The sequence below is a fragment of the Grus americana genome, chromosome 13, assembly GCF_028858705.1.
Source record: "Grus americana isolate bGruAme1 chromosome 13, bGruAme1.mat, whole genome shotgun sequence".
NCBI classification, from domain to species: Eukaryota; Metazoa; Chordata; class Aves; order Gruiformes; family Gruidae; genus Grus; species Grus americana.
In genome coordinates, this window is record NC_072864.1 from 4,156,291 (window position 1) to 4,182,165 (window position 25,875).

A 25,875-nucleotide genomic window follows, 5' to 3' on the forward strand; every position below is an offset into this window, starting at 1 on the left:
CATGTAAAAGAAGTTGATACAACCAGGTGGCTAAGGAGCAAGGAGAGAGCAATACTGGAAACTGTAAGGGAAATAGAGAACAGAAAAAGAGAATAGAGATTATGAACTTTGTATTGAAGGGCAAATCCAAAGGGAATTTAACAGGAAAACTACAGCAGTAGTTATGACACCACCACCACCCCTTGCCAAAAAAAAAAAAAAAGGTGAAAAAACAAGGCAGCAGAGGTTAGAATTGAGCCAGGAATATTTTTGTGATGTCAGCATTAATAATTTTAGATACTCCACTACTAAGGAGGATCTCATGCAGATGTGGTGGTAGGGATGCAGGAGAGCAGAAAGCAGAGACTGGCCGGAGGGGGAGGACAGCTTTGGGGGCGAGTTACATGTGTAAGACCTGCAGAGCTGAGTTCAGGGCCTGGCTTCCTCAGACACCAAATAAAGCAGTTCTCTTTTCTGTGCTTTCATCTCCTGCTAATAAAATTCTGAACAAAATATTTCCATCCTTTCTCTGTCTCATTTATGAAGACAGATGACTCTTAAGGACTGACTGACAGACACTTGTATGGTTCCAGGCAGCAGTGAGGTCCTGATCTAGCTACAGACACAGCTGCAGATCCCAATAAAGCACACGTAAGAGTACTCGCTATTGGAAGTGAAGTCTTAACAATTAAAATATATGTATTTCTTGATAAATAAGTATAACACTCAGATTACTCAATTATGCACAATATTTTCTCATTGTTTTGGATTTATTCACCTTCTTGTCAGCTGGTTTCAGAAACATAACCTTTAACAACACCACACAAGGGCTTCACAAGGTAAGAAAGAAATAAATGCTAATTGGTTTTTATCCTTTTGTGAAACAATCCATCCAAAGTTAATTAGAATACGTTTGCTTTTTCTTTGCAAAAATAATCCATAAGAAAGACTGATAGGCAGAGCAAACTGCATCGTGCACCAAGGTGGTAGGATTTAAGTGATTTTGAGCTACGCTCCCAGAACTCAGTTGCCTTCAGGCATCTATCTGGTCTTTCTCTGTGGATGGCATAATTGGGACTTGAGTGAAAACCCCAGTGGTGAAGCCTGATAAGAAGTTGATCTTCTGGGCACCACGTGGGCCAAGAGAGACGTGCCAGAAAGTCCAATTAGCAAAGGCTTCAGGTCGTCGGCTGTGCCATAGCATGGCTCAGCGCTGATAAACCGCTGCAGCATCCGCTTCCGAGGTGCGCCAGTTCAGCAGTGCACAAGCCATACAAACATGACACGGGTCAGCAGCGCAGTGCAAGCAAAGGGCTCCCCCTGCACCTTCTGCCCGCTCTGCAAATGGCAGAAAAGCAGCTCTACGATCCAAGCTTGTAAACGCTTCTTCGTACTCGCAGGGGACACGTAACTCCTACAGATTCACGCGCCTCTCTAGTACTAGGATTCAGCGTCAGTGCTTTCAGCCACGCTGGGTATAGACATAAGCTAAGGCATTTCTTACTGCAGCTGGGAGTACCACAGAGGGTACCTGTCAACAGGATCTGATCTCAGGTTTCTTGAGCCCTCTGACTGAGGCCAAGCAAGCAGCGTATGGGTCAAATCCACGTCATGCCCATTTTAGACTGAGGCAGCCCAAGAACTACTGGCAGTACAGTAATGCTGCTCAGTACAGCACTACAGCAAGCTCACCCCCCCTACGGCCATGTATGAGAAAAGTGAGAGAAGGATTATGTTTGATTTCCCATCATCTCTAAAAGAAGAAAGGTGAAGGTTCTTGGCTGTTGGAAAAACACTGCAGATCTGGAAAAGAGAATGCTCAGCATCTATTCTTTGCATGCCAGAGACCCTTTCTTTTTACGGGAGGAAAGCACTTCCCTAATCGCCAAAGGAATGCTGAGGCCCAGCATCCATGGACCCAACAAACTTCCCTCTCCATCTAGGGATATTTAAGAGCAAAGCCCAGTTTCAAGAGGGATGCAGGACATGGAAACTGCTCCTGAGGAATCTGACTGCTGTCTCCAGAGCAAACGACTGTGGTATGACTACAATGGAAGGAGTTAATAGCCATTGAAATTGTTTTATTTAAGTAGGTTTGCCAAAATTTACTTATTATTAAACCTCATTAGTCGGTGACTGTCCTTGTACTCCATGTTCTCACCCAGTTGCTGCCTGCTGCCTGCTGAATAGACAGAGGGATGCTGGAGAGATTATTTCTAAGCCCTTCCCCCTTCCCTCTCCCCTCCTCTTCCAGGACCACACTGACAGTCCCAAGGGAAACAGAGGAGAGAGAGGGAGAGGGCAGGATCCACCAGCTCTCACTCAGCATATTTCACCAGGAAGCCCCAGGAGTCCAGAAGAGGAGCTGCCACTTAGGACACGGTCTCCTTTGCAAAGGATCTCTTAGTACAACATACAGTACATGAACACATACGAATATTTTCCCCTTCCAGGAAAGAAGAGAAAGAGAAAGAGGAAAAAGACTGCGATCTCCAGAGTGCTATAGTGATTTTTCATGTAATCAATACTGTAAAATATCCCCAGGTCTTTCTGCTGGACTGTAACTCGGAGGACAGCTGATCAGTTTGCGGCATGTGTACTTCACCTGCGGGGAAGGCAGGCACCGGGCAGCAGCCCGTGGCACGGTGGTAAGTAACTTTGGGGAAGTTTCCTTGCAATTTTTGCAGTTCACTGACTTGGGGTAATAAATGCCTTGGAATCTTTAGAGATTATGAACAAAACCGGGGGTTCGTTCCCAAAAGGGGGAAGTGAAGGAGGGGTGTCTTTCAATTGCTTTCTCCAACCCCCCCCCCAAGCTGATAAAATACTTTGCTTTCTGTCTGTGTAACAAAGTTTTCTCCAGGGTGGGCAAATGTTCCCCTCTATCTTCTCAGTAATTTGCAGAGACACGAGACCGGGTTGATAAGAATAGCCATCATTTATACAGCACTTTACCTCTTAAGGCATTTTACAAACATCTACTAGCTAATCCTTGCAATACGCCTGAGAAGCAGGCAAAACAGGCGTGCAGTGAAAGGAAGAGGAATTGCAATCTGAGCATTTGAGTTAAAGCAATTAGGAACTTTGCATCCAGCTGACGGCAGGTAATTGACCCCTCTAACTCTAATAACTATGAAGCAGCTTAGTTGAATTAGCGTGTATTTAAGGGTTTATAGAAATAAGAAAGCAAAGCGGCAACCACCGGAAAATACAACAATCTAACGATGACCGAGATCTGCTCGGAGAAGCGACCGATCTGTTCACATTTGGATTTGCAGGCATCCGAGCCTTCGCGATAATTATGAATGAGGCTTTAGCTCTCCTCTGTGTCTGTGTTGCCAGACAACCAATGAGGCTGCAAAGCAAATCGCAGTCACAGGCTGCAGATTTTAGGAAGAAGCATAGAGGTGACTTTTACTTACAAAACAGCCACTCATTAATTTTGTGATTTAGGAAAGTAGCCTGAAACACCTTTTCTCTTGCAATAACCTCTACTATGTTCTCTCCTCCTTCCCGTATCTTTCGGCTGACAGATAACCCTGCTCTGATGCCATTTCGGATGTCCCAGTGAGAACTCTTAGAGATGCCTATTCTCTCCGGAGGCAGTGACCAAGACTATAGTAACATTAGCTACGCTTCTTGTAATTCCTTGAGCCACTTCTTTCCCGTCTCCGTTGAAACCCCTTCAGTCAAAGGGGTCCATTACCAAAGAGCCAGGAGGATTTACCATCCTGATCAAGTCTCTGCAGTCGATCTAAAAACAGAGATCATGATCAATGTTGGAGGCATCAAGTACCTGCTACCTTGGAGTACTTTAGATGAATTTCCCCTGACCAGACTGAGCAAACTTAAGTTTTGCAGCAGCTATGAAGAAATAATTCAGCTGTGTGACGATTACGATGAAGACACCCATGAGTTCTTCTTTGACAGGAACCCCAATGCTTTTGGGATGATCGTCAGCTTTCTAGCAGCAGGGAAGCTGATGCTCTTAAGAGACATGTGTGCCTTGTCTTTTCAGGAGGAGCTGAGATACTGGGGGATTGAGGAATCCAACCTGGAGAACTGCTGCTTTCGAAAACTATTTCAAAAACTTCAAGAGTTAGCCGAGGTACGCAAAGAAGAGGAGCTCCGGAGGAGCAAAGAAGCTGCATGTGTCTTGGATGAGAAAACCAAATTTGGACAGTTTATGAACAGACTCAGAGACATGGTAGAAAATCCCCAGTCAGGACTCCCAGGCAAAGTCTTTGCTTGTCTCTCCATTCTCTTTGTGGCCACCACAGCTATAAGCCTTTGTGTTAGCACAATGCCAGACTTAAGAGCTGAAGAAGACAGGGTAAGTAAGTCCTTTTTAACTGGTATAACTACAGAATTAAAAGAAAATTGTTTGTCTTGCTAGGCTTACATCAGTAAGAAGATAAAAAAAGATAAAAGATAAAAAGAAAATCATAGTGATGAGGTTCAAAACTGTCACTGAAAATGCATCAATGGCTTAAATTACTTCTATCAGTTTCAAAGTGATATTCAACTAAGAATAATGTGAACAAAATATTTTAAGAATCATCAGCTAAAATACAGGAAAAAACTTCTGGACAGAAGAGATACTGCAGCTCTCTAATACAGCATTATTTTGCTTCTGAAGAAGCAGTTGCTAGTGTAAGTTATATTAACTTGTTAGCACTGAGACTCTCAAACTCACATTGTGGAGTTTTCTCTTCAATGTGCTTTACTCTTTAGTTACAAGCAATCTCTCGTTTGGACACATCAGCTAGAGAAATATTTTCCTCTGACATCTTTACTTTTAAAAATAGCCAAGTGTCTTTCCTTGTGATAATTAAGTCAAATCCTTAAAGAGGAAGAAATATTCATTAATTTTTGCCCCAGAATAACGTTACATTTCAATAGTTGCGTAAAGATTAAAGGATGAGAGATACATGAACTATTCTTGCAGATACTGACACTTAAACCTGCGCCTCCAAAAATCATAATTGCATGCTGACAGCATTCTGTATTTGCCCACATATATATGTACATACTGTAGGAGTAGTGCCAAATAGTAGCCAAACTGCTAACTGCATTTAAACCCTTTTCAAGTCATTCAATCACAGTAATTCAGGGCAAATAAATCAAGCCTGTATCATACATGAAGGATCTTCTCTATAACATTGTTGTGAATATTTCAGAATTTTAAAGATTTGTTATTCTAACAGTAAAACAGAGAAAATTAACAATGTAAAGTTATTTCAGGTGTAGTAATGTCCAAATTTATCAAATAACCTTGGCTAATCTCTTTAATGAATCCTGCACTTCATTTGCAAACTGCCCATCCAAAAGTGTTAATGAAACTCAGGTCAAATAAACTCCCTGCCCCAACCTCTGCTATAAGACAAAACACTCTTCAGAGTATTGTATATCGACAAATAAAGTCATTTTTACATTTACAGCACAGCATGGCACGCACGATACAAAAATCTGTATATATTTTATTGCTCAAACAGTAATTCAAAGCAGCACAGTCATGGTGAAGATATGGCACGATATTTGATGTCTTTGAATAAAACTAAGGACTGCACAGAAGGCTGAAATTTAAGATCATTCCCTGTTCCCCTTGAATATTAACTTACATTTGCATAGGAAGACTGTTACCTTTCAGGAATAAGTCTGGTGCTTTTGCAGCCTTCCACAGCTATCACTTTTGGCAGGAAAATCTGTAACACGGTTCCAATGCTTCTTCCAAGGAAGTGCTTTAAATATAGAACATCCTTCTTACAGCTAGATGTAAAAACATTACAAACTGCTCTAGCAAGTGCTTCCTACTAACTTCGTTAATGGAAGTAGCCCGATGCATTTTATCTTGTTTTCCAACCACCGCAGAAAAAGCTTTTATGAACACTTTTCATGCAAAAGAACAAGCACATCATGTTTCAGAGCTCAGCTAGATGTAATATGTTGTGTGTTTTAAAAATAATTAACCGTATGTTAGAAAGGGAAGCACGTTGAGGGTTAGAAGTGTATCTGGTAGCTGCAATGTAGCTGCTGTTCCTGGATTTCCTATAAACCACAGATGATATTACTACTTAGAGATTTGCATATATATCCCTACTTTAAAAACAAGCAAACTGGATTGAAACAAGCTCAAAAGCAGGCATGTTTAAAGTGCAGAGGAGAGGATGAAGGATGAACTTGAGCACAGGACCACATTTGTCCAAATATTTGGAAACATTACATAATATACGCTCACAGCACCAGTACAATGCACTTTGTCATTGTGTCCCAGAAGCATAGAACAGAGTATTGAAAGTTCAATTATTTGAATCATTTAAAATGATGGCAGAGAAAATGTAGGAGGATATATGAGACAAAATACTCATGCCTTGTGGAAAACCAGAGAATATGAACTTCTAAATAGTAGTTTTTCCATCCCTAAATTCTTAGCCTGCAACACCTAAGATTTTCTTACTGGGATCTCAGAAGAGCATTTTAGCTAGAACTGGACAAATAACTCAGAGAACTTAATTGACTAAAAATACTACTTCTTGGTTGCGGCTGAATTGTACTCAGACAAATTGCAACTCTACCTTGATTTGTAACTCAAAATTTTTCACTGGCTGACCTCTGCCAGTGATTCCAAGATGGGGCCACATTGACCAGCAAGCTGGGACAGGCACGCAGAATCTGAAATTTTGGCTCTTTGGGCTGAACATAAAGATCAAATGATATCTATCTGCTCAGTGACAAAACACAGTCAAATTCCTTCAATAAAGTTTCTGAACAATCTGTAATTCCACACCTGAATTCAAAGATGCCCTATCCTGAGGTTTATTCATTTCTGAGTTAAAGCTTGGCAAAACCTCTATGCATAAATGTGCTTACAAGTACTGCAAGTATCATTTTCCAATGTCACTAACACTGGAAATTGAATTTATCCACTCTGAAATACAAATAAAAAAGGCTTTACCTCTGCTGCATATGTACCACTCTAGGGTCCTTTTTCTCATCATCACAGTCACATTAAGAGAATGAGAACTGGCTGGACTCCAGCTCAAGGAGAAGGATCAGAGTCCAAAAAAAAAAAAAAAAAAACCCCACAAAAAAACAACCCAGGAAAAATAATACAAGGTGACTTCTACTTCACTCAGAGGCTTGGCTGATCCCACCCTGCAGGCACATGAGATCACAGTTGCTAAACCAGGGCTGCTTAGAAGCGAGAATAGCTGCTGCCTGGGCAGGCAGAAGAGCAAACAGGAGTCCTCACCATCCGAGGGAAAGTGAAAACTCCAGTCTCCCAGAGAGGGATGGCAAGGAGCCAAGGCAAGAGCATCCGCATCAGGGAAGCCCAGTCACCCTGGCAACCAGAGAGGAGGGAAGGAGCCATCTCCGTGGGCAGCAGCAAAGGGAGGAGAGGGTTAGCTTAGAGACAGGAATACAACCGAAAGTAAAATAAAGAATGAGTTATTGTAATTGGTACCATGCACACACCCTAGAATATGTCAAATGACATTTAGGAACCTCCTCATTAGAGATATGAAAGAAAACCCCAGATAAATGGGCAAATTCTGTATCATACAAGCACCTGCCGTGAATCCCAAGCCAGAGGGAACAGCCCCAGGCGAAAGAGGCAAAAAGCTCAGGAAAACTCCAGAGCAGTAAACGTATAGCTCTAGTGATCTCAAGCTTAAGTCCAACCAAGAAACAGATACACAAAAGGATTTATCATACATGATGCTGAGGAAAGAGGACTCTTTAGTAACAAATTAGGTTATTTGGACATAAAACAATGGAAATGTCACATCCTCCAATGGCAATACATCCTTATCTAGGATATTTGCATCTGTTCTTTATGGAGACCAAACTGTCTTCAGTAAGGAAGCAAATATAGTATCACCAAAGTGTAGTAATCAAGGCACATGCGCATGTAAAGACTGAAAAAAAGGGATATTTGGAGGTGAGGAACTCTATTTATTATTGGTCTGAATGGGCAGCCTGAGAGAACTACAAATCTCACTCACAGACCATATAGATAGCATAAGAAAGCTAAAGGGACGAAATCTACCAGTATTTCCCTCGAACAAAGGAATTAAGATCATCCCACTAGAGACAAGGCAGAAGTCTCATCAAAGTGCCCCGAAAGTCCCAGTCCCACGTAAGAGTTACAATCAGTATCCAAGAGGTGTAACTGAAATAGTCACTGCTCAGCACATCTAACCCACAGGAAAAAACCATAATTATACAGGAGAACCACAGAAATAAAACCACTGCAGAAGAGCTTGGACAGGTAGACTGCTTTGAAGCACTCTTGGGATTTTCTTTAGGAAGAGATATTTCTTTTAATGAGTCCCCCAAATTGGCATCCTCTAGAGAAATGACTCAGCAGAAAGGATACAGCAAGGTCTTTTCTTCAGGAAGGCAAGCGAATAAAGGTCAGGGGAAAAAAGAAGAAAAGGAAACCCCAGACATTTCCATTCCCTGTCCCTCAGCACCGGTAACAACCAAACGCTTTTCTCCCAGTGTAGACGGCTCCCAACAAACCACATGTAGGTGTGGTTTGAGAGAGAAGGAAATGTCTGTGCTCTGTTCTCCCTCTCTTCTCCAGTGATCAGTGAGTCGTCAGACCTTGCTACTACTAATTTTTGAATTTGCTCTTAACTGACCTTGAGAAGCTTCTAATTCCTTTATGTATTGCATATAACCTAATGAAACGTAGCCAACATAAGCTGCAACTGGTATTGTCAGATGTAACGATTTTATCTTGAAACTTAGAATATTCTTTTTTTTTTTAAAGCTCCCATTCCTGATTCCTCTTAAAAGAGTAAGTTTTTAGTCTCTGGTTGCACTGAGAATCCAGAAAACATGAATAGAGAAAAAGAGCCCAGTACCTAATATATAGAATCATTTTTAAATGATTTTTTCATTCTATACCATTATTCTCAGGGCCCTGACTTACGTTTTTACAATGTTTGATGTTGCTGATGCTGTCTGTGTGATACTAAAACCAGCCTATTTGGCTTGTACTCTTAAGGAAACTGCCGAGAAACATATTTTCTCTCAAACTGGAGTAATTTTATTTTATAGGAGAAAAAACAATTTATTGATCTTACTGTGAAGAGAAAGAAAATCAAACAAGATATTTGTTTCATCAGGGTTATCGTTGCCACAGCTCAATTCTAAAAATTCACTTTGACTTCTATCTGGCCAGTCCAGTATGTGAAGATATGCTTGCAAGAGGTATACCTTCAGTAGTCGAGCTATTAAATCCCTTACAAAGGCATTCAAACATAAAGCTCCAACCCTGCCCATAACCTGCAGATAACATTAAGTATCTCTAGTGCACTTATTAAAGGGAAACTCAAAGAACTTGGGTTATCTCCTCCTCCTCGGGGAGGAGATAATAATCCTTACGGAAAGTGCCACTGAGGAGTGTGTAAACTTACTTCTGCTGCTTACATAGTCTGCAAAGATAAGACTCTTCATCAAAGCGTAATTTGGCCAACTGTTGGATGCAATCGCCTTTGGTAAATTGAATACGACAGCCAGATTTTGACAGATAGTGCTGGCAACCATTTTTATAGCTTTTAAATAAGGGCATCTAAATACCAATCAAAAAAGAATTTTCTAGCTGATTAGCCAGGGCAAAATGACTCCTGCTGACAAATATCTTTTTCAATGACTAGTACAGAGTACTAGTAATGAAGTTGGGCACTATTCAGAATATACCTGAAAAGCAGGGGTCTTTCACAGTCACTTGGTGTTCAAACTTACCTTCCAATACATCACACAAAGCATGGCCCAGAATGATTTGCTCTATTGCAAAGAGATTAATGAAATCCTGACTTTCAGAAATACGTCTAATGCTCATTGGAAAGTGTAAGACTATAAAGGCGTATGTGTGCATGCCTATTTATAAATATATTGCTATATACACATGACTTGAAATTACTTGGAACAACATAAAGCTGGATGTCCTTTGGTTTTAGTGCATCTGCTCAGTACATTTTTCTGGGTTCCTTTCAGGACACTGACTGTGGACACTCACTGTCCTAAATTACACAGTCATCTAGTACAATTCTGATTTCTTCTAACCATTTTGATCAGCAATGAAAGTATTGCAGCATTTTAAAGTAGGAAAATGTGCTTCAGTGAAGCACCAGAAACCTCCCAGTCTGCTAGGTGAACTCGGCACAGTAGAATCCAGCTAACGTAATTGTTTTGTGGCTTGAATCGGTTCAATTAATAACCATTGAATAAAAACATAAGAAATCAGAAGCCGTGAAACAACAGAAATCAGAATATTCAAGACTTGGACATTGATATATATATAGAAATTATTGCTTTACGGAATCTGCCCTTTTTTGTTTTGCATATCCATTCAGTAATGTGAAAAGCTTTGACCTTGAAATTGCACCATTATGTTAAGACTCTGATTTCAGAGTTCCACATTATTAGTAACTGTTTTCCAAGCATCCGCAAACAGAATTGTGTATTTCAGCCTTAAATCTAATGCGTACAACATTGGTGAAGTTCACATTACCTAAGCCCTGCTCTCCACAGCCAAAGAGGGGCACCAGTGGGGGTGCCGAACGTCTGTGTCTCAGCTTACTCCCGTTGCCACAAAAACCAATTTTCTTTAGTAAGTCTGGACACTCCACTTGAGTGAGTAAATGGATTCTGCATGGTTTTCAAAAGCTGGCTCTGCCAGTACAAGGTCCAGTGTTCAGAAAGCACAATTAGACATTATTAGTTTCCCTTATGGTCATCCCGTTTTGGCTGTATCCCAACAGCACTAAGTCTCCTGGCTTTGCACGCTATCCTGCAGGGACACCCAGCTGTTCCAGCTGCTCTGCAGCGGGCGGTCAATCAACTGCTATCCCGTGTGCCAGCACATGTGTTCCTCGCTGGGAATCGTGCTTTCTTTTCCCTTTTGCTGCTTTCAAGTCTGTAGTACTGACATTAGGAAAAAATCCCGTTCACTTTCCTTCACTTGACTCACCTCAAGGGGTTCAGCACAGATGATTATTTAATAAATGGGAAGATGGGGATTTCCTCCGAGGGAGGCACTCTATCTTTGGAAAATGCTATTTGAAATCAATGCATCCTCCAAGTTCATAGCAATAATGCAATGAGTATTAAAAATAAATAGCCACCCAAATTTGTACAGGCTTTAGAAATTCCTCTTTGAATACGATGGAAATCTTCAAGGACTCTTCAGTCTACTGTTGCAGTCAAATTCACAATCTCGTATTTTAACTCTGAGAAGATCTAATTGCTAATTTCATTGCAGCATCAGGGCTATGAACTGCATCAGTTGTGTTTACTCCCACAGCGTCAGCACCTCCTGTCAGCACTAGTATTTTCCCTTATAAGAAATTCAACCGTTATTTGGGACCCCACTGCACACCCTGTACTACACAGGTACAATAACAAGTAGTTTCTGCTCCAAAGAACTTACAATGCAGTGAGGAAAGAAGCAGAGAAGAGACAGTAACAGGGCAACTGCTTTGACCAGCAGCAAAACTGGAAATTGAAGGTCATCCTGCTAAGTCCCAGATAAATACTTTGTCATTTTGACTGGATTGTTCTTCACAGTTACAAATTGAAGTCTGTTAAATTTCTTACTAGAAAAAGATAATACTTCCATATCTTTCTCCTAACACAAACACTCTGGGGTCACCAATTGCTTTAAATCAAATTCAGATTCTTCAGGCTGATTCTCACGGTGTTTGCAGAATAAGGAGCCAAGCTTAAAAGTTAATTGAAATATTTTATTTTAGTTATACTTCTGCCCCAGAGGAGATTATTATGTGTTGGATACAGAGATAATAATTTCCTTCTACCTTCTTTCTTCTGTCCACATTATATAATCCCAATATTAGTTTAGTTTCTCAAATGTATTAGTTGTAGTGATTGTTTTCATAAGTCCAGGCTTCTTTCCCATAAAGCAAATGAGTGGGAAATCGGTCTGTGATCAGAATACTCAGCACTCCTTTAACAAGCTCATCATTCTGTAAATCAGGTTACAGTCTCTTTCTCAGCAGGCTGTAAACCTTTTGATTTTATTGCATCAGTCTGTAACCATAAATTCAAGTACTGAAGTGATCCATAACACAGGGGTTTTGAGTTCTCCCTAACCATCATTTGATTCAGCAGAGCATGGTTTAATTATTCAAATAACAGCAGCAATGCGGTCGCAGTGATTCAGCAGTACCTGCAGCACTGCAGCTGGATCCCACAGCTCCAGGTACGCAGGGAACACAGGCTGGCACAACGCTTCCCAGCCCAGACATCATTTTACAGCCAAAAGGGATTTCTCTGCTGCATCTCTTCATTTCCCACTGCAGACTGGGGTAAGAACAGCCGGGGCCCGGCTAGGTATCTCCGTTCCCTACGCTGAGTCTTGGTCTGCCTCTGCCTAACCACTCTCTAGACTTGTAGTCTCACCCTGTAGACCCACCGCCTTGGATTTGTGGGCAGGCAAGAGCAAGAACTGAAGTCTGTTTTTTTCACTACGTTAGCTTGTATTTTTTTCCACAGAGGGAACTGCCTGGGGAGAAGCTGTAGACCAGGATGCAGTGCCCATGTATAAACCTGAGAAATGCAAAAGGCTGGAAAACAGCACCCTGCACAGAAAACGTCAACCTTGGGCTTAGACAGGAACATTTCTGGGAGTTTTGCTTCTAAATCCTCCACATAGAGGGCTGAATGCTTTTTCTGTGAGTGGGCCAAAAGGCCAGACTGCAAGAAGAGCAGTCTTGCTGAGATAAGCCTCTCCGCTAAGTGTTGGATAGCACGAAGCAGGCAGAAGCCAGGTCGATAGCCACAACACAGACTGATCCCATCTGCTACCACTTCAGTGGACACTGGCCTCTGTGCACAAAGCAGCGTGTGGATCAGAGAGAAGGATCTGAGCAGTAACTGGCTGTATATGAATGTGCCAGATAAAATCTGGACATGCCAGCGTAGGTTTAGCAGATGTGAATTGTGACCTTGCATCAGCCACGCTGCCAGGGCATGATTCTGGAGTGAAAGATGATGTTCTGGCAGTCTATCCTTCAGCTGCAGAGTATGAAGCAGGTCCAGGTCCTGTGTTTAAGGAAACTCTCCTTTAGGTCTCAAGAAGAGTCAAGCATATTGCTTTATGAGTTCCTTCCCTGCTTTGTTTTGAGACTGTTTAGTATGGGTGACTGAACACCAAAACAGCCTTTGCTTGGAACCAATCATCTATATCTAGCGTGGATCTAGCTGGGAAGAGGTTTCAGATCCTGTCCGTCGCTCGTTTGTTTTATGATGATGAGCCAGCTGGTTTCCATAAATGTACTGGGAATAACAGTGTTTGCATACAGTGGTTCAATCATGACTTCTAGCTGGGTTCAAGGACTTTTATCAACTTGGCTTCATAAAGAATATTACTTGCTTTTCTCATAAGTATGCTGTACAAGCAGCATATATACATGATGCTGATGTAGATGTTGATTTTCATTCTAAAGCTTTGAAAATACTGATGTCTGTAGGGATGACATGATTCTGAAATAATCCATATACTGATCTAGCAGTACTTATTAGCAAAGCGTTCTACAAGCATTGCTGCGACTTTCACCATTTAACTAGGAAATAGATTATTTGACACAAGAGCCACTTAAAATCACTAATGGCACCATGAACGGTGTTAATTTGCAAGCACAGAAAGGAGATCATGAGAAATGCTGCAGGTTTGCCTGCCTAACGTCTCAGCCTCTACCCTGTCTATTGTGTGAAATCCCAAATCACACACCATGGAAAACAGGTTCAGGTTGCTGCCAATGACTTCCACAGAAGTTCAGTCAATTATGCCAAGGGCAGATTTTTTCCCCCATTTTTCCTCAGCTTAAGAGAACCTTTGCATGCCTCCCTCTGATGTTTTCAGATCATTTCAGCCCCTTTTTACACTCTAGAAATTGCTTAAAAAGGATTGGTTTGGTGTTTTTTGTTTTTAAGAATCAGTAACAAAACACGAAGAGTCCAAAGCCACAATATAGAGCAGGCAAAGATAGAATACTCCTTTTCAGAGAAGTGCCAGACTTTACTAGCCTGCTGGCAAGCAGTCAGCCCCTACCTTGCCATCAAAATTGTGCCACCGATTTCCACAGCGCTCTGCAGAGAATCAGAAAGAGCAGATCTGTTCTGGTCGATACAGGGGAGGGGACCAGAGGTAAAACTTGAAACCCTTACTATCACCGTGCAACACAGCCCTCAGCTGCTAACAGGCCAGACAGACTCAGGTTCAAATGCTCAGAATCCTCCAACAGTTTTATAAGAGGATCATACCGCAGCGTGCAATCAACGTGCAAAATAGAAGTTACTGCTCTGGTTTGTGTTTCCTTCAGCTTTTATGAAAAAACACCTTACAATGGTCTAAAGGGTAAATATCCACTGCAAAAGGTATTGGGGTAAATCTTTGGCAGGAGGAAATTAATTGGCAGATCCGGTAGTGATTCAGAACAAGTTTTCCACAGTGTATTTTAATTATAAAGTGTCTTAGAGTACAACCAAGTGAGACACAAATGGGCAACGCAGAGCAGATCCTGAAGGCATAAGAATAGTTCTCATCCAGTTACCTATACATTTTTCCCTTGTCTAGAAAATGGAACAAAGTGAGTTGCATCTGAAAAACAAGGTGGATAGACAAGATATGTGTTCCACAGGGGAAATTCTGATTCAGCTTCTCTGGGCATTGCTACAATTATTGATGCATGTAAAGATATTATTTTCACTAGATGAGATTTATATCTCTTGTAAGATAGGTTAGTGCAGCATAACTCTCAGATCTGGTTTTGTTTATTATCCTGGATGTCATTATGCCTTAACTAATGTCTCCTGGTAAACTAAGAGGGCACTTTGCCAGGAAATTTATCTTATTTATTTTATCTTGTAAGTGGCACATATCTCAAGTTCATTTAGCTTGAATTCACAGTTAGTGAATACATTACTCTTCTGTAAACTCAGATGTGCAACTAAGGTCTGAGATTTAGCCGCCACACGTTACCCTGGCCAGTCCTGGCCTCAGAGGTGCTGAATTCCTGAACCTCGGATCTGTTGGGAAAAGGAACCGCAAGAAAGCGGCAGTAACGCATACCAGAGTCACACAATTTCTCACTATTAGGAATATTACATTCCAAGCGTTGTCCCTACACAGATCCAACATGCTTAAACTTTTGCAAGGAGCACACAATGAAAAGGAAAATTTAGTGAATACGTGATTATAAAATATATGAATTTGACCATACAAACCTACAGTTAACCCACACTTTAAAACTGCAGTCCCAGTCCCTTCCGCCTCGAAAAGGAAAAGGTCCAGAGAAAGGCAACAAGGATGGAAGGACTTCACGCAAGGACTAAGGCAGGCAGAATTCCTCAGGATGGGAACAAGCTACGACAGTGGCTGCAACGGAGGTCTACAAAACTGCAAATGGTAGGAAACGAGTCAATGTCGATCAAGCAGCCAGCGTTCCTTCCAGAGCTTAAGGGCATCAGAATAAACTAACGGGAACCTAGTTCAAAGCCAAGAGGTGAGTGTCCGTGTGATAGGCAGCAGACAAAGGAATGGCTAAACTTTATAGAAGAGCAAGTCAGTCTGCTTACACGAGCACCACCTTCGGCGCAAGAGGCTCTGGAGTGGAAAATAGAAGCCAGAAGATTTGCCTTGGGCATCTGTTTTCTCAGGCTGTTGGAACAGGGCACTGGGATAACTGGACTCAGTACTGCAGTTCTTATGTTTTATTATGAGCCTAATTTTTCATCTCTAAAGAGAAGTTAATAGAAGTATCCTAAAACGAGCAATTTTACTGTAACACTATAAAAACTGCAATGCATAAGAGAACCCAGAAAATGAGCCACTGCCTTATACAGCGGAAGGCAATAATGAAAAGGAAGCATGAATTGCTTATTATCTCTGGTGGTACAGAAGTTTGAAACAGCCACTTTGCTTCTTTGAGGTGGTTTATAAATTTAAGAAATCACTCAGTATTTCGGGCATCAGGCTCAGTATATATCTTTTCATATACAAAATACTGTTTCCTTCATTGCTGAGCCAAATGCTCTTTTCATACGTAAGATCAATACCAGGCAGTCATTTTATTACATTAATATCATACATTATAGAATTTCAGCTAGAGACAAGTACCATAAATCCTGATAAATTCTTGCATTGTTCAAAAGTAAATCTGCAGGATGAATGAGGTATAAAGAGTTAGATACTCACTCACCACTAGGCTTTGTGATAACTGTTCTCCCGTCAGAGTTGATAATAGTTTGACTACTGATTGACGCTATGGTAGCATAAAACACATCAGAGGGTTTTGTTGAAAAAGCCCACCCAAAATATCTTGCAGTTATTTAGTTGGGTTTTGCATTGACACTGATCCCTAGAATTTCCCAAATGTGTTTGCTTTGTTCAGAAAAAGGAAATATATAGAAGTCCTTGTGGCACAGAAACTCCTTTATTGGCCATTTATGCAAAAAACCCATTTCATGGATCACACTATTTGGCCCATAATTTGCCAGTTCACTGAAAATAACTAACATCCAACAGGAATTTGGTGACAACAGCAAATTTGAAATCTACCACTGACATAGAGGCATCCGAATTTTGGTAAAAACATAGTATTTGAAGTTAGTGTGTTATTCCACCTGCTCTTTGGACATTTGTAAGTGGAACAAAAAGCACTCTGAGGTCTAAAATCATCAAAAATACTGGGCAAAACAGAAATTGGCTTTGGTATTTAATAGTTTCTCTTTTTCCCCTCTTATCATTCCAATGTTTGCTGCTTTTGAACGGGATGTTCAAAATAACGAAGAATCTTCAAAAAGATTAGAGAGGAATATTCTATCTAAACTACGTCACATATATTACATAACATATACAAATATTCCCAATATATAAAACACACATACAAACTCTCTGGATGAAATCTGTCTCCCAGTGTGAAATCAATGAGCATGTTCCCATTAAATCCCATAGAGATAAATCCATAGAGAGTCTTACACTCTCTTTCCAGACACTGGTGACAGAGAAATAAGCAGACAGGCAGAGAAAGAGGCTTGGAAGTTTCTGGCAGACGTTGTATACGGATTGACTAAATCACGGTACATCTACACTAAAATTGCCGGGCTGCGAGGTGGTAGCCCAGCTGCGTTATTTCTAGGGCTTGAGTTAGTCACCTCCATACAGAACTACTGTACCGCATGGATAAATCAGTTCCCTCTGAGACACACAGGGCTGGTTGTCCTGTGTGCCTTAGGCACGGCAGAAGTAAACACATCCTTCTTTTTTTTTTTGTCTCTTCCAAAAAAAAAAAAAAAAAGCAGCACAGAAGTCTCTGCATTAGTCACAGTGTCAGAGACTGTGATACTGTCATTCTTTTGTTTGTTGCAGCAGAAAAAGGGACTGTGGTTCCAATCATATGCAAACATTTCTGAAATGTCTTTTGCAAAGTACATAAAAAAGACAAAGTATGTTAACAGGGGAGAACTCACTGTCCTTTATATCCACAACTATGCACAAAGGAAAAATAAACGTTCCTGAAAAATTTGATTTAAAGGATGCTCTTCTGAAAAATTAAATACACATTTAGGAAGCTGACTACACAAATTGCTTTCTCTAAATATATATAACTTTCCATGGGGAATACCGAGGCAACCGAGGACGGAGAGAAGAAAAAAAAAATCTCCCAACCAGTTCTTACAACCCTACATCTTGAAATTTCACACTCCATTCAAAAGCCACCCTAGATCTTAATGATTAAAACTTCCAGCATGCAAAATTTCTTTTCTTGTATTTTCCAAGGAAGGAATAGAGAAAGCTATGCAATGATCCGAGCACAATGTCACCTTTATATGTATAGAGGTAAATAGGTAACAGATATACTGGAAATTCAGCTCGGTTAACAAAAAATAAAATAAATCTTGATAGGAACAATGAATAACTCACAGGCCACATCACTAGAGTGACCATAGGCAGGTCTGTGCAGAGTCCAGGCTGCCCTGTACAAACAATTTACAACTCGGAAAAAGTGAACGTTGCCTGCAACCAGGAGTTGTGTTACACAATCTCATCAAGCCAAGTCAGCAGCTCTGCAAACATTGACGCACTCTAGGCACCGCCATGGCAATGACTTCAAATGGGGCTGTGACCTGATCCTGTACGCGTAATTCTAGCAGGGCCAAACCTTCATTACCTTTTGCGATGTTTACTTTAAGAGAGTTACAAAAAAGCCTTTCACGAACCAAGGGTCTGCAGTTATTCCTGGCCCCAGAGGAGGTGATTCTTCTGCACAGATCCTCCTCCATCATCCCTAATTCTGCTTGATCTTCTGCAGTTGTGAACATCTCAGAGGTGCAAGTCCCTGTTCAGCAAGAATACAAGGAGAAGACTCTTTAACCTGGCTAAGCCTTCATGTACCAAAGTTGTAGCTGGAAGGAGCTACTTGCTAAATATTAATTTTCAAGCAGCTTAAAAATCTAAAATGAAGTTACCACCTTCTATATTTGGGTTTTCTGGAACATGCAGTGACAACTCATATTCTGAGTCCACAGAATTTCAAAGGATTGCCATACTAATCAATCCCTTTATCTGGTTCCCAGTTATAGCTGAGATTTCTCATCTTCGCCAAAAATTCAAAGCCCATCCACTTCATATGCCAGCATGTTGATAACATGCTCAGCGAAGAAAAGCATGCAAGGCTGCTTCAAAGTCAGCCAAAGTCCATGAAAGACTCCAGTTCACTTGAACTGGTTTTGGATTAGAACTGTAATCCAAATATTTGCACTGATGCAAGAACTTAATGTAAATAGCAGCATGCCATTGTGAAAATATCGTACAAGTACCTGCTAGGTGCCATTCTTCAATAGACTTAGTCACAATGCTTAAAAGCAAAAAAAACCCAGTGTTTGTCCAACCATAAGACCAGGTTTCTTCAGAACACACTAATGCTCTGTACAGGTAGAGGAATGTATTCATCAATAGGATGGATAGGGTGTGTAAGAAAACAGCAATACCAGTATTTAAAAACAACGTGTTCCTCTCAGGGGGTGGTGTCCAGCTACTACGCAGCACGTGCTGCTTTCACTGCTATTTGTTATCTTCTGTAAGGCAAAAAAAGGTGGCAGGACCCAGTTTGTTTTCTGCCGTTAGCACACAGTACGCAGACATTGTGCGTATGAAGGAGGCAGTATGTGCAGTCCCTGTACCCAACGTGTCCCCCTTAACTCACTCTTCGGCCGGGGTAGCCCAGTGGCCGCCCATCACTAAAGGACAAAGCTCAATGTAGTCTCTTGCTTACCAAATAATTACGAGTTAATTTACACTTGTCTTTTTTTTTCCCCCACTGGAATAGGCTGAAAGAAGTTTCGTTTTTTAAGCTTAGTTCAGGAAAATAAAAAATGTGAATCCAAAGTAGTTCAACTAAAGCAATTCCTTTGATAACAAAACCAAGAAAGTATCGCTTGTAGCATGTGACCTCAATACTGTGAGAAGATTCTTCAAGGCAAGTTTCACCTACTGAGTGGGTATTTATTTTCCTTTAGATTAAAACATTTGCATGTACAGAAAGAAACAAGATTTATACATGGCATAACTGAGCCAAGGATCCAGATAACTTAGTATCTCCAAATCGCTTTTAATTACACCAGAGTACACAGCATTTGTGAAAGCAGCACACATTGAACAGCACCAGAAGTTTACAGAGACATTCAAACATTAATCTTTCTTTTGAAGAGAAACTGATTTTTGTACAGGCTTATAAACCAGTCAAATTTAAATTAATTTCTGTTTGAGAGCAGAAAGCGGGACTCATTTGGGACTTACAGGCTGCATGCCAAGACTTTATACAGAGACGAGTTTTATTGATTTTGACTGGAAGAAGCAACATAATAAAAATAAGCAGGTAGATATATCTGTTCATTCAGATATTTCACATGCTCATTATCATCAATACATCACTGAAAGATGGCTGCCATACAACTACCTGCTAGCCAGGATTTGTTCATTTCTGATACCAGTGACTCAAGCAGATACATATTGTTTCTTCCTTAGTGTTTTTGGATGCTGGTTCACAGACTGTTCTTTTATTTAATTCTCTTTCTCTTTTGTGTCAGGGTGAGTGTTCCCAGAAGTGCTATTACATCTTCATCATAGAGACCATCTGCGTGGCTTGGTTTTCCCTGGAGTTCTGCCTCCGATTCATTCAGGCAAGGAGCAAGTGTCAGTTCTTCAAAGGACCTCTAAATATCATTGACTTCTTGGCTATTTCACCCTATTACATTTCCCTCATCTTCTCAGAGGATGACTCGAATGAGGAGGACGACAGGCCAAGCAGCAACACATATTTGGAGAAGGTTGGTTTGGTGCTACGGGTTTTACGTGCCTTGAGGATCTTGTACGTAATGCGCCTTGCCCGACACTCCTTGGGCTTGCAGACTTTGGGCCTCACAGTTCGGAGATGCACACGGGAATTTGGCCTGCTTTTACTCTTCTTGTGCGTGGCTGTCACTCTGTTTTCTCCTTTGGTCTATCTCGCTGAGAATGAATCCGGGAAGGTGCTTGAGTTTACAAGCATACCTGCTTCTTACTGGTGGGCTATCATTTCAATGACCACTGTGGGGTATGGAGATATGGTACCACGGAGCGTCCCCGGCCAGATGGTGGCTCTGAGCAGCATCCTCAGTGGCATTCTCATCATGTCTTTTCCTGCAACATCAATATTCCACACTTTTTCCCACTCCTACTCGGAGTTGAGAAAGGAACACGAACGATTGCAGTCTCGGTTAAACAGAGTCAAAAATGCCAATCACTCTGGTGAAAGCGACACCTTCAATGAGACAGACAGCTTGATCCTGGAGGATCAAGCATCACCAATCAAATACATTTACACAGGGAACTAAGCCTGGTTGTAAAATGTTCCCAAAACCAGGAACAGAAATATCCATGTATGTATATCAACATAACACACAAAGCAAAGCAACAACATAGGTTATGATGCTATTTTCTCTGCCAGCACAGGTATAATAAGCAGTCGAGCCAACACAGTTAGCTCCAACACATCATTATGGAGCTGGAGGTTTTGAGAATATCAAAAGTCAGAGTTTATTCAATAATAAATATTCTTCTCTATTACTAATAAGAATAAACTTTGTCTCTGCCAGTCATGTATCTTGCTGAATACCTAATACTGAACGAGTAAGAAAACAGCTTCTGTTGGCACAAATACACTTGTTATTTTATTTGCCTTTGAGTTTCCAATGTTCTCGCAATTAACATCTTGAGCCAAGCATTAGAATGGATTCTTTCAGGGCTACGCACCAGTGTTGTTTATACAATGCTCATCCACCAGGCATACAGAAGAAGCCTCGATACAAAGCTGAATTCTGTATCTAAAGCCACTAATAAGCTTAAAATAAAAGCATTGTATGTGAAAGCTTTCAAAGTTTGCCTGTAGCCAGATGATCAATCTATAAATAACAAATTGCACTGGTATTGTATAAAATACATAGTGTTTGCAAGAGAATTGCTTGAAACGCAGTTGCGGTCTGCAAACATTTCATACTAGACAGCAAAAGTTTTCAAACTTCTTTTTCATATACTTATTTAAAATAATAATGAGGAATAAAAAAAACCAAGCTTATTGACCATATTAAAAAGAGTTGGTGTTATCTTTTTTACTGAATGGTGATGGCTTCTCTGGAAAACAGATAAAAAATAGAGTTATTGAAAATTAGATGATAACTCATTAGTATCCAAACGTATAAATAGTAAAGAACGAGGTGAATGATGGCCAGAGAGGCAGTGGGAATGATTTCCTATTGTAAAGGTAGGACGTCCCCTCTGTTTGAGGTATCCAAGTACAGCCAGAAGAAAGTAATAGCACTACACAGAAGTCAACAATGCTTTTTCACGGGATAGTCTAGATGATCTTTCCCAATCTGACCTTTAGAGAAAACAGGTACCAAGCCACGAAGGCCGGGTCTGTGCAAACCCGTGTGTGTGTATGGCCTGCGTCAGCTCACCGGCCCTCAGTTTGTGAGCAGTCCTGTTGATACCCACAGAGCTTTGACACGTTCAATGTTGGGCATGTATTTAAGTACTGAGATGAATCAAGGCCTAAATTATTTTTTAATCAGATCTGTAGCTTTCAGTATTCCATTTCTTAAGTCCTACCAAGGTCCTGATGACCTCATGATGGAGCAAAGCTCCGTGAATTGCCCATTCAGTTCCAGCTCTTGGCAGGGACCAATCCTGCACAGTGCGGTGCAGTTTGGGGCCCAGGGGTACTTCCACGTGTTGTGACCGTGTCCTGTGAGGACATCAAACACCATCACTTGCAGAGCTATATAACTTCATGCAGGTATTTGGGAGTCTTGGTTTTTTGATACTATCCTCACTGCGCTGCATAGCTGAAGTACAGAAAGCACAGTTATTGGCACGATTTGTACCACAAATTCATCTCTTGGATTTACCTTGCTAGTGACCCTATGATTTAAACCAGAGGAATTGTACCAGATTATAGATGGGATGTTCCAACACAATTGGAACAAGTCGACACTAGATGACAGGCATTTATATTTGCCACATAAAGGGTGGAATTTCTGCTGGCTTATGCACAGGTCCATCTGATTTTTTTATTTTTTGCAATTAGCATTTATTTTTGCCAGCAATTCTCTATAGTAGGACTACTTAGATGGTAAGCCAGACAAAATCCATCCCCAATTTGGACCATGACCCAGACTTCTCCAGGGTCCTACGCATGGTGATGCCACCTGCATTTATCTGGGTGAGTCTGTATTTCTTTACAGTTATTCCAGTTTCTTAAGAGAAACAATTGCACACTGTCACAATACCAGCACAGACCACTTCTGCCCCTCTGGTCTGGCAGAGCCGAAGACAGCACTTGTTCCCTGCTAGAACATGGATCCTGTTGCAGAATAGCCACATCTTTAAAAAGACCTTCCTCCCCACTGATACACTCTTTGGAAATAAAAATCATTAGGTAGTGCAACTGATTTGCTTTTTCTAATTAACAGGTTCTTTGCTAGTTCAAGTTAGTTCAACACGGTCCCACAGAAAAATTAGCCTAGCCATATTGCTCTAAACACGTAGAGCTAGAAAAATATTGGAGCTTTTACTGCCCAAGTACTTATAACGGCTTAACGTCCAACAGGTTCTGTGATGTAGGTGGGGTTGTGGACATAACGCATCGGAATTCACAGCAATTCAAACCTCGACTCAGTCAAGCATTTAAGCTTGCGTAAGTTCTTCCAACACACAGTGTAAGAATGTGCTGAAACATGGAGGTAAAACAATCAAGAAAATACCAGTGTCTAACAGTGAACTAATTGCTTGTATTTTCAGCAGAATCAAGACCATAACATACATTTCTAACTTAATCTCTTCCTATAGCTGGGTCTGGGCTGCACCAGCTTTCATAGAAAACGTCCTTCATGATTCATTGTATTACCAGGGAGGGAAAAAATATGTTGAGAGGAACATTTAGTTCCTGTGTAGCTCAACTGAGTAACAAATTCAGAACAAGCAGTTACAATTAGCAGATGTTGTTGTTGCCAAGATCATATCATTTCATAACTAGACTTAATTAAAAGAGCAGTTTAGGTGCCTGGCATCCAGCTTCTCTTAGTTTAAAGCCTTTTCCTTGACTCTAAATCCTAGAAGCAGCAAACAGCACCCATTATCCCGGGAAAACCATGTTGTTCAGCCCTCACCAATGCATTACATCTCTTTCCAAGCTTCTCATTGCTACTTTGATATAGCAACAGCTCTAATGGGTAATGAAGGGACCTGCAAAATTCCTTACCATGCTGCTTTGTTTGGGGAAGTCGATAAATATCCAGCTCTGCAAAAACCAGTCAGGGACACCAGACAGAACGCAACTGAATCACGTGAAACGCAGTATAGGACCATTCTAATTACTGGTCTGACTTGGAACCAAAACACAGTGATGGGTTTTGATCACGGACTAAAATCAAATTTTCTATGATATTTAAATAGTACTGAGGGGCTAAGCCCTTTGCTTTGACCTAACTCTCATTTCTTCAGGGATTCTGCAGATTGTTTCAAATTCTCGCTGCAGCCCTTGTATCTCCCGGCTGTTCTCCAGCTGTGTCTCCTCTTTGACTTTCATCAGTTCCTCTGATAGAGGAGCATTACATAACATGGATGTATTATTTCAGTAATGAACTCCCATTAGTTTCATAGGTTCAGTATTTTATTATTTCAACCTACTGTTAGATCTCCTGAAATTTGCTTTTCACCTGTTTTTGGCAATCTGAAGTTTGCATCCAGTCACTAGTATTCAAATAATAAACCTGGTAACTTTATTGTAAATCACATAAATTCATCAGAGGGAATAGTACATTATATTAGGGGTAAATTCCAAAAGAATTCACTAAGTGTACTGCATATCCTATGCATAAATTATAGAAGAACTATTTAAAACTTGTATTGGTCAATATTTTTATTTCAAACATACCCAAACAGTATTCTGCAGTTATCTCAAACAATTAAGCACATCTGCTGATAGAAATTACACTCAATATGCCCCCTCTGATTTTATTCCTACTGAGAGAGATTTTTTTTTCCTTTTTTCTTGTTCAGAAAATTATTTTAATACATTGCAGCAATCTATAAATAATGATGAAAACCTGGAAGGTCAAGGAAATGGAAAGTACAGCACATTCTCTGAAGTTAGGAAGTTTTTACTTCTACAAGTAATAAATTATTAGCCACGTGTTAAAGTTAAAACTGATAAAAGGCTGATATAATACGCATGTTTCCTAAATGGAATCTGGTTTCTGCATGGTAAAAAGCTAGATATTCTAGCACATTTTACTGAAAGTATTAAATTCCTTCCCGTGAACTAATTTGCTTCTGTAGCAACGGCTTATGTGAGCTAAACAGGGCTTTCCCTGCTTCCCCGCGTCCGAGCCATGGCACAATACCTGGCAAAGCCCTAAGAAACAGGACAAGGTCGTGAATATATCAGGTACTCAATATGCACACTGGGTTCTCTGCTGGCCTCTGACATGGGCATTAGCTGGATTTTCCCAGCAGGAAAAGCACAGAGGCTGAGCTGAATACTCCTCTCTCCTCACAGGACAGAAGCATTCAGCTCAACCAAGGTCTGCAGAACTCCCCAACCAGTCTGGGCCAACTAGGTGTTGCATATGGGGTGCAGATCTTGTTAGGAACCTTCAGTTCTTAATTTGCAATATTAGGATGAAACCTAGGTTACTCTGATTATTTTTTTTTCCCCCTGGATCCTCACAAGGAAAAGATGATGAAGAGAAAAAACTAAGGTGTTTCCCTTCCTCTCGTGCGCCTGTCTTTACCATTTTACTTCCAATAGAATTTAGTTCTCAAAAATATATTGTCCCCAAAGTTTAGTGTTCCTGTAGATCCCTTATGCCTGTATCTGATCTCCACAAAAAGATCACAGAGTGGAAAAAACCTAACGCAAAGCTACTCCACTATACAAGAGATCTGCATTCAGAATAGCGCCAAGGAAACTCACATAAAAATTACAGGCCTGGATCAGCAGCACCAAGAAGTGCTTAACCTTAGCAGAATATTAGAGAAAAAAAATCCAGCTCAGACTTCATTATTTCCATACTTTATTCCTGCCATAACTACACCAGCTGTAAAACTCAAGCATATATCTGAAAATGAAGGGCTGTAGAAGAGCCTTTGGATGTTTCTCTTCTGATGATATAACAGAATACAACTTGCAGGAGTAAGTACCATAACTAAGTAATAAAACATAATCATCCTGAAACAACACTTAAAATTTTAAATCTTAAATGAAAAGGTCTACTGCTTCATACCTGACAATTTTGTTTAAAAAAAATCGTTTAGGACTTAAT

The 25,875-nt window shown here is 40.7% G+C and overlaps 1 protein-coding gene across 1 annotated transcript; it reads left to right on the forward strand.

The window, feature by feature from the left end:
- The first annotated feature begins 2,350 nt into the window (after positions 1-2,350).
- KCNG4 (potassium voltage-gated channel modifier subfamily G member 4) lies at positions 2,351-20,886 on the forward strand. Its single transcript, XM_054840724.1, has 3 exons — positions 2,351-2,627; positions 3,513-4,312; positions 20,101-20,886. The coding sequence occupies exons 2-3, from the start codon at positions 3,563-3,565 to the stop codon at positions 20,884-20,886; spliced, it is 1,536 nt and encodes a 511-aa protein (XP_054696699.1). The 5' UTR covers positions 2,351-2,627; positions 3,513-3,562.
- The last annotated feature ends 4,989 nt before the right edge of the window (positions 20,887-25,875 follow it).

Excerpts from the sequence above, each read along its gene's own strand:
- KCNG4 (XM_054840724.1), top strand. The coding sequence starts at position 3,563 with ATGCCTATTCTCTCCGGAGGCAGTGACCAAGACTATAGTAACATTAGC. Across the intron at positions 4,313-20,100 it reads TAAGAGCTGAAGAAGACAGG|GGTGAGTGTTCCCAGAAGTG; the intron begins GTAAGTAAGTCC and ends CTTTTGTGTCAG.